The sequence below is a fragment of the Erigeron canadensis genome, chromosome 1, assembly GCF_010389155.1.
Source record: "Erigeron canadensis isolate Cc75 chromosome 1, C_canadensis_v1, whole genome shotgun sequence".
Taxonomy (NCBI): domain Eukaryota; kingdom Viridiplantae; phylum Streptophyta; class Magnoliopsida; order Asterales; family Asteraceae; genus Erigeron; species Erigeron canadensis.
Window position 1 is genome coordinate 45270212 of NC_057761.1, and position 12673 is coordinate 45282884.

Here is a 12673-nt window from a genome sequence, read left to right on the forward strand (position 1 = left end):
GTGTGTTAAGCTAATAAAAAATAGATTTTTGTTGGGTTGTTAATTTAAGTGTAAAAATGAGTTTCAATTGGGTTGAATAGATATAAATAAAAAAGGGATGATAATATAAGACTGTTAGATACCAAGCTTATTTGTGGAACACTTACATATCAGTTTTTTAACCTGTAAATTCATGGGGGTCCAAACACTTTCATTAAACAAAAAATTTTAAATAATTAGTATGTGAAGGGTCTACACCTAAAGTTTTGTGTCGTACAACCTTATATTTATTTTTTCAAAATAAAAGTTATTATTGTTTTAGTAAATAGTCTGGTTAGGATAGGTTGTGAATGGGAATATGAATGGTTTTGGATAAGCGGACACGCATCCTGTTAATGTAAATTGGACCCGAACCAGTTTTGTTTGTGTTGAATGATACTTTGTACGAGTATTACTTTAGGCATTACATAAACAATATGCGCAAATAAAAAGTGGAAATGCGAAGGGCACAAACCAGTTTTGGCGCGTCACATAAAAATCCAGTCACTCCCGCCCCATTTTAATTTTATCTGAAACCCTAGTTCCCAAAATTACACACACACACATTTCAAAAATGACAACAATGGATTCTCCTTGGCATGAAGGTGTTGATGAAGCTCGTATTCTTATTACCTCTTCATCATCATCATCAGGTTCTTTCTCTTACAAGTTCAAGATTTTTAATGGTGGTGATGATTTCGATTTTGATTTACTAACATTGATTATATATGCAGATTCTTGTGACACCGATGGGGATGGCGTGGGCCGATTCCTGCAACTTCGGCATCCGAAAACCGGTACTTAATTTGTTTGAGATCTTACTTGATACCATATATCATCGTTGGATATTTAAGCCCTAGAGTACTTAACATATAGTAGCATGCTAAAGTTCTGTAATTTATCGAAAAAGATTGTCTTTTTCACTAATCTAGGAAAGTATGCGATTACCGATGTACGTATCAGCCATTATGCATTCGAATCTCCAAAAATGAACCTTAAAATCTTTTATTCTTAGTCGCAGTATGGTCAAACCAACAAGCATGCCCATCACCTCTGTTTCCCCCTACTTTATAAAATTACTGAATAAAATCAAAGATTATTGCTTTAGACTTGTACGAATCTCTGAACCCCTTACTGATATGAATTTTCAGAATCAGATATCAAAATACATTTCGCTTTGAAAATGTATTGAGAATTGTAATATATATTTGGGGTAATATTTTAAGTGAAACTTTTCAAATGCTCACCATCTTGTTCATTAGTTGTTCTGTTTGCATTGGATGATTGAAAAGTTTGCGTTGCATGTGTAGTACCTTCAATTAACAGTTGTGGCAATCCAACTGCCCTTTTGGAAGATTGAAGTGGCAACATTTGAACACATTAAGTAGCCACATGTAATTGTCTAAAAGAAAAATATGAAAACAGAACAAGAGATTGAAGAATTTTGGAATATTGACAAACTATCTAAAAAAATATACCAATCCAAATCTGTGGATTTAGTAGAGTTTTTTTTGGACAGGGATTTAGTAGAGTAATGGCTTTTCTGGTTATTTGGTTTTCTGGCAGGAGATAGCAAATGCTATCTATTGATCAATGGAGGTCTTCAAGAAGTTAGCTGGTATAAACAATCTTATGGATCTTGGTTTATTGGAGACTATATATGTGAAGGTAATATTGCACATTATTCTTGACTTTACAACAACAATTCTCTATTGTGTGTCTTTTGTGATGGTTAATTGCACCACAAGTGAAATCTGTCTAACTCAAAGTTATCCTCTTAATAGTTCATTTCCAGTTGAAGTCGTAAACTGTTTTACTTTCTAAATCACCGTTATCCTTTCTTAATGCCATTCATGCAATATTATATGAACTTAGTTTTTAAGATACTAGATCATGTGAAAGCTGTTAGATACTAATGTTAGCATCAAATTTCTGGTGATGTTTGAGCATTCATGGTTTCTCATTTCCCTTTACTTTGAAATTTGAGAATAAATCTCTTCAAGCATTAAGAAATTAGTTAGGATAGTTGCTATTTAGAATAGCACGATTGTCAGTATTCAGATAGACCATTCAGATCTCATATTATAGCATGAATCATCTACAACAGAGTACTAGACATCTTAATAACCCCCCACCAAAAAATAGTGGCATTGGAAAAGTTTTGAACACAAAACAGTGCTAATTTAAAAGCTAACTTGTTTCATTGATCATAAGTAAACTATATAACTCTGTGGAATGGGTGTACATGTTTCATTTTTACATGTATTCTTAATATCTTCTGAAGAGTACATTATGTGTCAGCAGATGGTAGTTTGTATGCTGCTACTCCAGTTGATCCGGTGTTCATTCTATTGCCATTGTTCGATGAAGCACGGATGAAGGTGCGTGATCCTAATTCAAAATTAATAGTAATGGTGAAAGCGGTATGTTCTACCTTAATTGGTATGGGATGCTATTGTATCATACTACCATTGGGCTTCCCTCTTGCTGTATGTGTGTTGGGCCTGTTGGCCCACTAAATGAAAGGTTGTGTCCTGTGGGTTCAAGTCTCATTAGGATCAATTGTGTGGATTATTATGATGTGTGTTGCTAATGTTTGCCTTTCGAAAAAAATTGTATATTAGTTAACTTACTAGAAACAGATAGGATAATAAGGAACTTTGCCTATTGCTATTATACTTTATTAAGTTTGTATATTAAGTGTTTGTGATTTGTATACTAGAAGTCAAGAATCTCTCATATCTCTATATGTGTGGTTGATCCAGAATGGAGATGATCTAGGGAAATTTAGGCAACTTGACGAGATCATTTACCTTCAAGATTATCCTGGATATCATCATTTAGCAACAATTGCAGAAAAGTCTATGGAAGTTGTTTGTGATTGTAAAGGTAATGTAGTATCTCTGATTATCTGAACTGATTATAGTGTTCTATATTGTATGCAAATGTTCAAGTTTTCAGAGGATAAGTATTTCATAGATTAGCAGCTAATGTTATGTAACCGACTTAGCCGGTTAAATCTGATGATTTTTTTTTTTAATAAAGTGACTTGTTACTTGCAAAGCACAAGCGAATGAGTTAGTAGTATAAGCCTCATAACTTTTGATAATAAACATTGAAGTGTTTGTCCATCTTATATATTATATTACAATTGTCAACGGTGTTTAAAAACCTCTTTTGATTTATTCTTATTCATTTGCTTATATTCTTTGTCTCTCTTGGTGTAGCAGAGATTGGATCTATGAAGTTTTTTAGACTCAATGACTCGAAGGTTTTAGCATGGATGTACTGTAAGGTAGTCTTTATCTCTTATCTTTTCTCTAACTACAGTAATCTGTCTTTAAGGGTGTCTATTTCTGTCGGATTCCAATCATCATTAGTGTTTATCTTAGTTTTCTGGAGTAGAGGATAGCATGTTGTGTCAGCACTTGGTTTAGTTGTTCTTGTTTCATCAGCTTCTTCTTTTTTGGACTGTCCCTAGTATATGAACAAACTATTTTCTTCCTATTGATACTTATCCCAGGCCTTATAGGGTTAGATGTAAGTCGGCTGGCCATACACAGAGTAATGGTTGTTTGCCAGTTGATTGTTTTAAAATCAAGCTTTCCACAAGTGCATCTTTATATGCTATCATGATCACAGAAGGGCAATAAGTATGACACACTTATATACAAGATCCGAAATGTAATCAACTAGAATATCTGAAACCTCAATTTCAATTACACCTAACCGTCCCTGCTTATACAATTCTTAATCCCAAATACACTAGACGTGAACATTATATCGTCACAACTCATTGCACTCATGGTGACACACGTGCTATAGCAACATAAAATAGACCTTTATGCCAAACAACCAACAACATGGTATACAACTATAAACTTGTTTACTACCATTTTCACTAGTGTCAAGAGTAGAATCTACTTCGTACATACAAACCAAGTGTTCAATAATTTTCCCAAATATGTGATTGCTGCTAACCAACATTAACTAAAATTCTTCACATAACCAAACCAAATATGTGATTGCTGCCACAGACGAATGATACTAACCAATATATGTGAATAGTTGTATGCTAGTCTTCATGTTGGCACCTATAGTACGTGGTTGACGGAGTATCTCATGTTTTTCTTCTTTATGTTTGGTAGGTACAACAAGTTAAGCAGTCCCTTCTTAAAGTGGATAATAACTATGCCGCTCGAAGTCAGCAGGATACCTGTATGGTTTGTGGAATAAAGCAATTTATCACATTATTGGAGTAACATTTATTAAAGCAGTCTTTTTCTTACTATACTTCTTGCCTTCTTGGTGTTGGAAGCTTTCACCTAGAGCTTTGCGACACTGCATTTTTGTTTAGGCTTCCTACGGTCATTTGTGAATGCTCAGATTTGTGTGTTGAAATAACCATAAAATCACAACCTTATGGCGAAAACTAATTATAACTTAAAAGAAGCGCCGACACCTGTCTATTTGCTATATCTCGATAAGGATGTAGGTGCTGTGCTTCGTGCCTCAATCTCTCCAGAAATGCTTGGTTATAGTACACTGTTTAAGAAGTGAAATGTATTATGTTCTTTGGATTACAAGATAATACAATCTAGATGTACTTTTATAGCCAGTTATCAATAGGTCTTTTTTTAGTAGCAAAAGATACCCTTAACTGCCTTACAAATCCTCAAAAAATTATTTACCAGATGATTTGGTTTTAACACAGCGAATCATATTCAAATGTTTTATCTGGTGCAGTGACTGATGTGGTCATGATTTTGGGTGAATACTTGGCAGAGGAGCCATGGTTGAAGCTCCTGTGTGACAATCTTAGGTACCATGTGTAATAAATCTGTTAATATTCTATTTTTATTGTTGCAACTATTTCAGCAAAAATATTGAATTCATGGAAACCAATGCAAACTCACAAATTGCAATTAAATTTCAGGTTGAATATAAGTGAGGCAGTTAAGGCACCAGATACGGATATACACATGTCAGAGGCACCACCTAATCATGCTTCATTTAGTCCGGTGCAGGTATTTGAAACACTGACTTCCTGTATATATTACTGCGAACCTCTTTGTTTGTTCATAGACGGCTAATTTGTTGGTTCAATCAAACATAAAGGTTTCTTGATTTGATCACAAGTTTATACAATATTATTCTACACGTGTTAAAATTATGTACAGAATATGGTTTCTTATTTACACAATACTTTAGTTGGGAAGTGTATAACGCTGTGAAATGGCATACTGGGCTGTCTATCTGTGCGATTCTTTGATGAACATAGCTCTTTGCCTGTTTGGAATTACAGCTATTTCTAATTTAATTTCTTCCAGGAACAGACTGGGAATGATAAGAGAGTTACTCGAAATGGGAAGCAAAACAAGAAGGCAAAAGTGGAGACAAATTCACATAACATTAAAGATATGTTTACTAGGGCTTCGAGGAGGTGAATTCTTGATATGAGTTACCAATGAGCCTTCTAGGATTTTTGGTCTGTATAACTCAATTTTTCTGTATGTTGTATGCCTGATGCTTCTAGCTTATTATTTATTTGTCATTGGATTGTTTTTATAATCTTTTATAATTTCATAGGTTTCTAGTACTAATTACAAGCCGAATGTAAAATTGTGTTATATTTCTACTTCTACTTTTGGCAAGATGACCTCCTGCTACAACCACTGTAGGCGTTAAAACAATCAAGATTACATCGTAGGCTTGCTTGTGTAAAATAATTGATACCAAGTACATGTCTTGTCTCTAAATACGTAACATGTCATTAGAAGGATGACAAAATGACGACTGTGTTTGCGAAGGTTCAGGTACAAAAACTTTGGCATGAAAACATAAGTTTATGTCCAAACACGCATATAGGATTAAAAATGCTCTCGTCTTGGAACTTTGAATTGTTATCCTTTTTATTGTGACAATGTTTCAACCACCATCAACTACTATTTTGCTCGACTTTACATATTTCCATGGAATTACAAACAAGCTGAACATAATATTAAGTATTTTAATCTCAACTCATGAAACTATTTTTTTTTCTTATAACTCAGACTCGTGAAACTATTTAACAGTTTTATGTTCGAGCTCAATTTGTGTTTAGAAACTACTAAGCTTGAAAGCCCGTCTCGTTTATACAATTACACCAATCTAACTCTAACTAAGGGACTAAAATGATCGTTGGTCTAATATCATTAAAATTGACAATATGAATGATTGAGAACCAATTTAAGGCTCTACTCAAAGGAATATATAAAAACAATACATGGTTTTGCATTACAACCAATACTAAAACATCGATTTACTCCTATACATTATAATATGCATGCCATGCTATGAATCACTCAATCGATCATCGAAAAAGTTGAGGTCATCGTCTTCATCTTCATGTTCATTATCAATCCTAGTATGCAGATTTATATTGTTAGGCTGATGAGCATCTAATGGTTGTGTGTCCCCCTGTAATGAACTGTTCCTACTTTCTCCATTTCCTTCATATTCCAACAACCCATTCTCAAATTCCATTTCACTACAAAGCTCCTGCAAATATATAGAAAACAATGCTTGAAGGTCCAAATTAAAGAGAAAAACATAAACGTATATGGATATGGATCAGAAGTGTGTGGTTGTCATACCTCATCTTCTTGATAAGCTTGTTTTTCTGGCCTCACAATCCAGTCATATAATAGATTCTCTTGCAAAACGTTGTCTAGGGAAAATGAAGTGTTTGGCATCTTTCTCCTTATTTGACGTTCCTTGAGGCGTAAGTTATAGTGAACGTACATATAGTCATTCAATCTTTGGTGTGCCAGATGGTTGTCCCTCTGGTTGTGAATCTCATCATATATGCTCCAATTATGCTCACAACCAAATGAAGAGCATGTTTGACTCAATATGCGTACAGCAATCTGTTGCAGCTCTAAGCAATTTATGCCATGTTGTTGCCACCATGCACCTGAAACAAAATGTTAAAAACTGATAAAACTATAAACAATCTTTAATAGTTTGCCCATTACCCGGATTTAATTCTGTCCGTGTGCTAATGGCCAGATCAGTTCCAAAATCAGCTTTTGCAGAGCCAAAATCCGAGATCTACAACCAGCAATGACACATCCATCAGACATACATTGCAAATTGACCTTTATGAAATAAAGGGAGAGCACGTTACCTGCTTTGATGCTAAAATCCTTCTTGCATTGTTTGGCTCAAACCTAACAATGCATGAATTTAGTCCACGCACAACTTCTGGATACTAAATAAATAGAACATGTAAAATTAAACATATATAAGAACAACTTTAAATGGTACTACTCATAATTGAGAAATAAAACAAAGCTTTTAGGTAGGCTGACTGCATTTCTTACATGAATGAAATCAGGTTGATATCTGTATGATGGATTTAAGAAGTAAGCAGCAAGATACAAAGGATGACAGAGAGTCAAGTTCCAGTGATTGTCGATTATACTCCACAAGTTACCATATTTGCGTGCATCATCACCATGGTTGCTTTTTATGTCAAGTTTTGCCCTGTACATGTCATTGTATATATATGGCATGGAGAGGCTATCTTCACCGTTGATCTTTTCAAGCACTTCCAGAATAGGGCCCACTGATCTCCAAACGTATTGGACCTTCTTCCAGAATGTAGCATTCATGACAATTTTTTCCACCTCTTCACCCTCCTCGGATTTTGAAACTCGAGATGATAGCCATGTAGTGGATTGAAACAAGCGTTTTAAGGCAACCCTGTGGTCCATTAAGCTTTGCAAAGTTAGAAAACTGGAAGCATGGCGGGTAAAAGATGTTCTCACAAGTTCCTGTCCCCCTGTATATTCTCTTTTCATTAAACTTGATAACCAGATGTGGTTGTACACAAGCTTTGTAACTTTTTGTCCTTTCTCGATACATTCTGCCACCCATTTTAGTTTTACAAAATCTTCCAGCATTTGTTCAATACAAGAAGCAGCACAAGGAGTCCAATATAAGTTCTGTCGTTTCTCCTCAAGCATCTTTCCAGCCATTTGATAACTAGGTGTGTTTTGTGTGACAACCTAGAACAATTTAACCAAGTCAGCCAACAACATATGTGAGAAGTGAGGACTAAGCTAGAAATATAATGAAATCTACCTGCACAACGTTTTCCTCGCCCATCTCATCCACAAATTTATCAAGAAATCTAAATAAAGTCGGCGGATCTTCAATGAATTCAGTGGCATCAACTGAAGACACAAAGTGCACACCCCGAGGACAGGAAACCAAAATGTTGATTAACGTCCTGCCGTGTGCATCTTTCCAACTATCTGCCAATATAGAACAGCCAGTGACTGCCCAAGAGGTTTTATGTTCAGCCAGATAGGTTTTAATGGTTATAATTTCACTCTGAAGAAGACGACCCGATAACATAAGGCTCGAGGGAGCTGGTAAGTTTGGTCCATATTGAGCAACAATCCCCAACATCTTATGGAAGTAGGATGAGTTTGCTGCATGTGTGGGGACTCCAGCATGATAAAAAAACTTGGAAATAGCAGACATGACATCCTTTCGTGTTATTCTAGCTCCTGCCATCTGACTCTTTGGTGACTGTAGAATATTAGTATTCTCAGATTTCAGTTTTTTCGATGATGGCTCAGAAGATATCACCCTTCTAGAATCACAGGAAAGTCTCTTTCTATTCCCATTGGTGATTAGTAGATGCATATCATCTTCTTCTTGGTCATCCTCTTCATCTTCATTTTCTGATTGCATCGTATAAAATGGTGGCCCTGCTTCCGATGTTTGCTGCTTATTATTAGATTCTGGTCTTCTATGTCTCCTTCCAGTACGATGCCATTTCATATTTTCTTTTATCTTGAGATAGACTTCTTCAGGGGCACTTTTACAAGGTGCGACTTCACCAGGTATTCTAGCAAGGTGTTGCTTAAAGCGATTGATGCCACCACTCACAATTTTATCACAGTAATTGCATTTGACCTTTTTCTTTCTCTCGTCACGAGGAACTCCATGCTCCCAGCCAGGGTCAACATATCCTAATGACCGAAGAGGAGGAGCCACCATATTTATGACCAAACCCTTGTCCCTCGCTACTACCAGCTGCTTACCTTTGTTCTTATTGTTATACGTGACGGCAATGTGGTCATCCTCTTCCGCAACATCATTATCGTTGTCATTATCATTATGACTAGAACAAGGAGGGAAGTTAAGATATGCTTGTTCATCGTATTCAATTTGCTTTTGTTTCTTACCAATACGACATCCTTCCAAGTTTTCTTTCATTTTTAGACACACTTCCTCTGGAGCCTTGTCACAATACGTGACTTCTCCAGATACTCGAGCTAAATGTTGCTTTAACCTGTATATCCCACCACTAACTACTTTTCCACAATAATTGCATCTCACCTTCTTCTTTTTCTCATCTTGGGGAGTACCATGGTCCCATCCAGGATCCACATATCCACCACAACGTGCCGACGTCATTTCCTCATGAAGTCCACACAGCCTCGAATTGAAGTTTTGGTAATTATGTTGCTGTGAGGATAATTCAATTCAGAAACTCCAAACTTGGATATCTTTTAGCTAATTCCTTAATAAAGCTCACTTTGTAGCCCTCCTCTGGCATCTCCGTTGTTCCAGTTGTGTACCTGTAACACACACAATTCCCCGATGTGACTAAGCTTGTTATTATGCCAATTCCAGACACACATAATTGGATATTTATGTCGCAAATAGGCAAGGTACCACGTTCGGTTACAGTTAATAATGTTCAGATAACAGGGCACACAAGTTCACATCATTATTCATAAACATTTAGGTTTTCTTAATTTTCAATAATAGCCCACGGAAGGGAGCACTCAGTATGTGCTACCAACTCTGCCGACTGGGTAATTGAGAGTACTCAGGGAGTCAAAGCAGCCAAGGCGGGGAGTACTCAGAGTAGTCAGCCGACTCTGGTCGACTTGACACCCTAAGGGTAGCAAGTACTAGGCTCCACTTGGGAGTTTTGCAACAATGGTCCCACGTATTAAGCACCGTTCATAAATCAACTTCTATATACATCAAGATCAATAAGTAATTAAGTATCCATCACTCCAACTTAGCTTTCTCATCCATAAACACATTCTCACCTGACACATCAAAAGCTACTATAGCCGATCCTGTAACTCATTACTAGTTCCTAGAGAAGGAAAACTTTAAGGTTAATTCTTTATAACAACAAGATTACTTTTTTGTTTTGTACCTTATGGGAGATTTTACATTTCTTATTTCTCAGTAGCCTACTTCCAGACTTTGTTCACTTTAGCTATTTTATAACATGTATGCCGGAAAGCCAGGAAACACCTGATCGGCCTGGATTCGACTTAACGTGGCATAATCTAGCTAAGAGAGATGAAACAATTTGGGTTCTCTGGTGACTTACTTTTGGTTTACTAAACACTACGAAACAACCATTCCAAACAGTTCTCACATCACTAAAAGGAGGTTTACAGACTAAAATTTGTCACTGTCATATCCAAGTCGGCAACATTTTACCGGGTAACAAAATAGCTAAAAAGATACACAATTTGAGAAACTACATAGGCGGAAGCATCACGAAAAATCAAATAGAGGTTAATGTGTCCCACTAAAGATCATTAACCCAAATTTTAATTAGGCTTAACATAACAAATTTTCACATGAAAAGGGGAATGCGGCAGCTAATTATGATATAAAATAATCAACCGGATATCTCAGATTTCAGCACAACTTCAAATACTCACCACATAATCACAAATTATTTATACATAAAACTAATAATAATAAACATATATACCCCTATACATATATTTTACAACTTTTTTTAAAAAACATTTATTATATATTTTACAAAGAAAGAAAAAAAGAAAGATCTAGTATACAGAAACAAATGGGAAGCAAATATGTTGAATTTCTTTAGAAGAAAAAAAAAGGAAGAAGAAGAAGCAAACCCTAAGAATAGAAAGACAAAAGAAAGATATAATAATAAACACAGATGAGAAATAAATGGAAATTATATGTACCACCAGCAGTTGGAAGCTAAAATTTGATACGATGAACAACAACAGAAGATGTATTGATGATGATGTTTAACTAAACAAGACGCCTTCTTTTTTTTCTTTTTCTTTTTCTTCTTTTTTTACTTTCTTTATATTGTCTTTGTTAATTGGGCGACTTCATTTTTCTGCCAATTTGGATTTGGAGGGTGTGTTTTTTTTTTTAGAAAAAAAATATATAAAAATAAAAATATTCTAAATCTATAAAAATACTTTGTAAATAAGTTTTTCTTCCACCTTTCAAAAAACTAAATAAGTTTATAAATTACTCAATATTTTCATATTTTTCATCGTCTTGTAACTTTATCTTATAATTTTGACACAGAACCTGTTAACACGACACGACCTGTTTTTAACAGGTTTCGTGTTTGACCTTAAAATGTTTCGTGTCTTAACAGATCCGGACCTGTTAGGACCTGTTAAGACATGTTAAGATTATACATATATATAATATACCAAGAATTGATATTATGATTTGATATATGATTTTTATAAGATAAGATGTTTATAAACTTTTGTATTGTAAGGATTATTGTCGCTATAAAATAGTTGAGATTTGTAAGAGTTTTTGTATACTTAAGGTTTTTTTTTCAATATTAGTCAAGAATTTTATAATATACATATTAACAGGTTCCTTAACAGGTCTTAACAGGTGCACCTGTTAATTTTCGTGTCGTGTTCGTGTTTGAAAAAAACGACACGATTAGTTAACAGGTCGTGTTCATGTTTGATGTTTGACCTTAACAGGTTCGTATCTTAACAGGTCCGTGTCTTAACAGGTTTCATGTGACCTGTTATGCCAACCTTAATTATTTATTAAAAGATATATCATCTTGTGGTCATCAAAATTTCTAGTATAAGTTAATGTTGTAAGTTTTATCTAATGAGTTAGCTGGGAAAAAAAAATGATCTTTTAGATATGGCTGTTTAATCGGAGCTTTTTTAATTTTTTTGCCCATGGCCATTGACTAGTCATTTTTTTAATTATTCATAAAATGTTTATTTTTTTATTAGCTGAATATATAAATAATATATGTAGATACTAAATAAAAAATAAGTAATTAACGGTTATTTTTGTTTATTAAGTAAGAAAAATGAAATTTGACTAAATGTATTAGATATTTAATTATTAATTTTAGAGTTTTGTTAAGGGCTGTCAATATTAATTAATTTGATACATTAAAATTTGTACTTAGTCTTATGAAAATTTAAGGGAACGGTTATTGATATATAAAGTACTACTTTTTATGCATTTTTTATGCATGTAATAAGCTCTTAATCATTTTCCTTAACTTTAAGTAAAAAAAAAAGTTTTAGGATACGGTTTGAATTATGAAATCTTGTAAAGAGATAAAGACATATTGTCACTAGATCATGTGACGGTTGTTTTTTATTTAAGGGATTAGTTCCCTCGAATGTAAGAAACTTTGAATGAATGTCTATAGTAGGAAATAACTAAAGCTGTGTGTATTGTATGTAAACAACTTTGAAATAATGTTTATTATATGTAAGAATTTCGTTTCAACCAATTACAATCTGACAAGTGGCACTTGTATATGGTTGCCACGTATGTTTTCTTACATACAATA

General features: G+C 34.4%; 2 protein-coding genes across 3 annotated transcripts; one reads left to right on the plus strand and one right to left on the minus strand.

Annotated features, from left to right (window-relative positions):
* The first annotated feature begins 309 nt into the window (after positions 1-309).
* LOC122585047 (ribonuclease H2 subunit B) lies at positions 310-5572 on the plus strand. 2 transcript variants are annotated; one of them, XM_043757145.1, is made up of 10 exons: positions 310-671; positions 753-815; positions 1585-1686; positions 2323-2399; positions 2784-2907; positions 3249-3313; positions 4167-4236; positions 4765-4840; positions 4955-5045; positions 5355-5572. In XM_043757145.1, the coding sequence occupies exons 1-10, from the start codon at positions 593-595 to the stop codon at positions 5463-5465; spliced, it is 858 nt and encodes a 285-aa protein (XP_043613080.1). In that variant the 5' UTR covers positions 310-592; the 3' UTR covers positions 5466-5572. The 2 variants fall into 2 exon arrangements, with proteins under 2 accessions (XP_043613080.1, XP_043613079.1); XM_043757144.1 differs by having other exon boundaries at positions 316-671; positions 5349-5572.
* A 659-nt stretch (positions 5573-6231) lies between these two features.
* Positions 6232-11214, minus strand: LOC122601155. Its single transcript, XM_043773925.1, has 7 exons — positions 11052-11214; positions 8146-9656; positions 7383-8069; positions 7187-7270; positions 7035-7110; positions 6654-6973; positions 6232-6558 (listed from the first exon to the last, which is right to left on the minus strand). Exons 2-7 carry the CDS (start codon positions 9490-9492, stop codon positions 6352-6354), a joined length of 2721 nt encoding a protein of 906 aa, XP_043629860.1. The 5' UTR covers positions 9493-9656; positions 11052-11214; the 3' UTR covers positions 6232-6351.
* Positions 11215-12673: the final 1459 nt, after the last annotated feature.

Bases quoted from the DNA above. Each gene is read 5' to 3' on its own strand.
- LOC122585047 (XM_043757144.1), top strand. From the start codon at position 593: ATGACAACAATGGATTCTCCTTGGCATGAAGGTGTTGATGAAGCTCGT. The intron at 816-1,584 runs GTACTTAATTTG...GTTTTCTGGCAG, and splicing joins ACTTCGGCATCCGAAAACCG to GAGATAGCAAATGCTATCTA. The intron at 4,841-4,954 runs GTACCATGTGTA...ATTAAATTTCAG, and splicing joins CTCCTGTGTGACAATCTTAG to GTTGAATATAAGTGAGGCAG.
- LOC122601155 (XM_043773925.1), bottom strand. From the start codon at position 9,492: ATGACGTCGGCACGTTGTGGTGGATATGTGGATCCTGGATGGGACCAT. The intron at 6,974-7,034 runs GTAATGGGCAAA...ATTTTGTTTCAG, and splicing joins ACGGACAGAATTAAATCCGG to GTGCATGGTGGCAACAACAT. The intron at 6,559-6,653 runs GTATGACAACCA...ATATATTTGCAG, and splicing joins AAGCTTATCAAGAAGATGAG to GAGCTTTGTAGTGAAATGGA.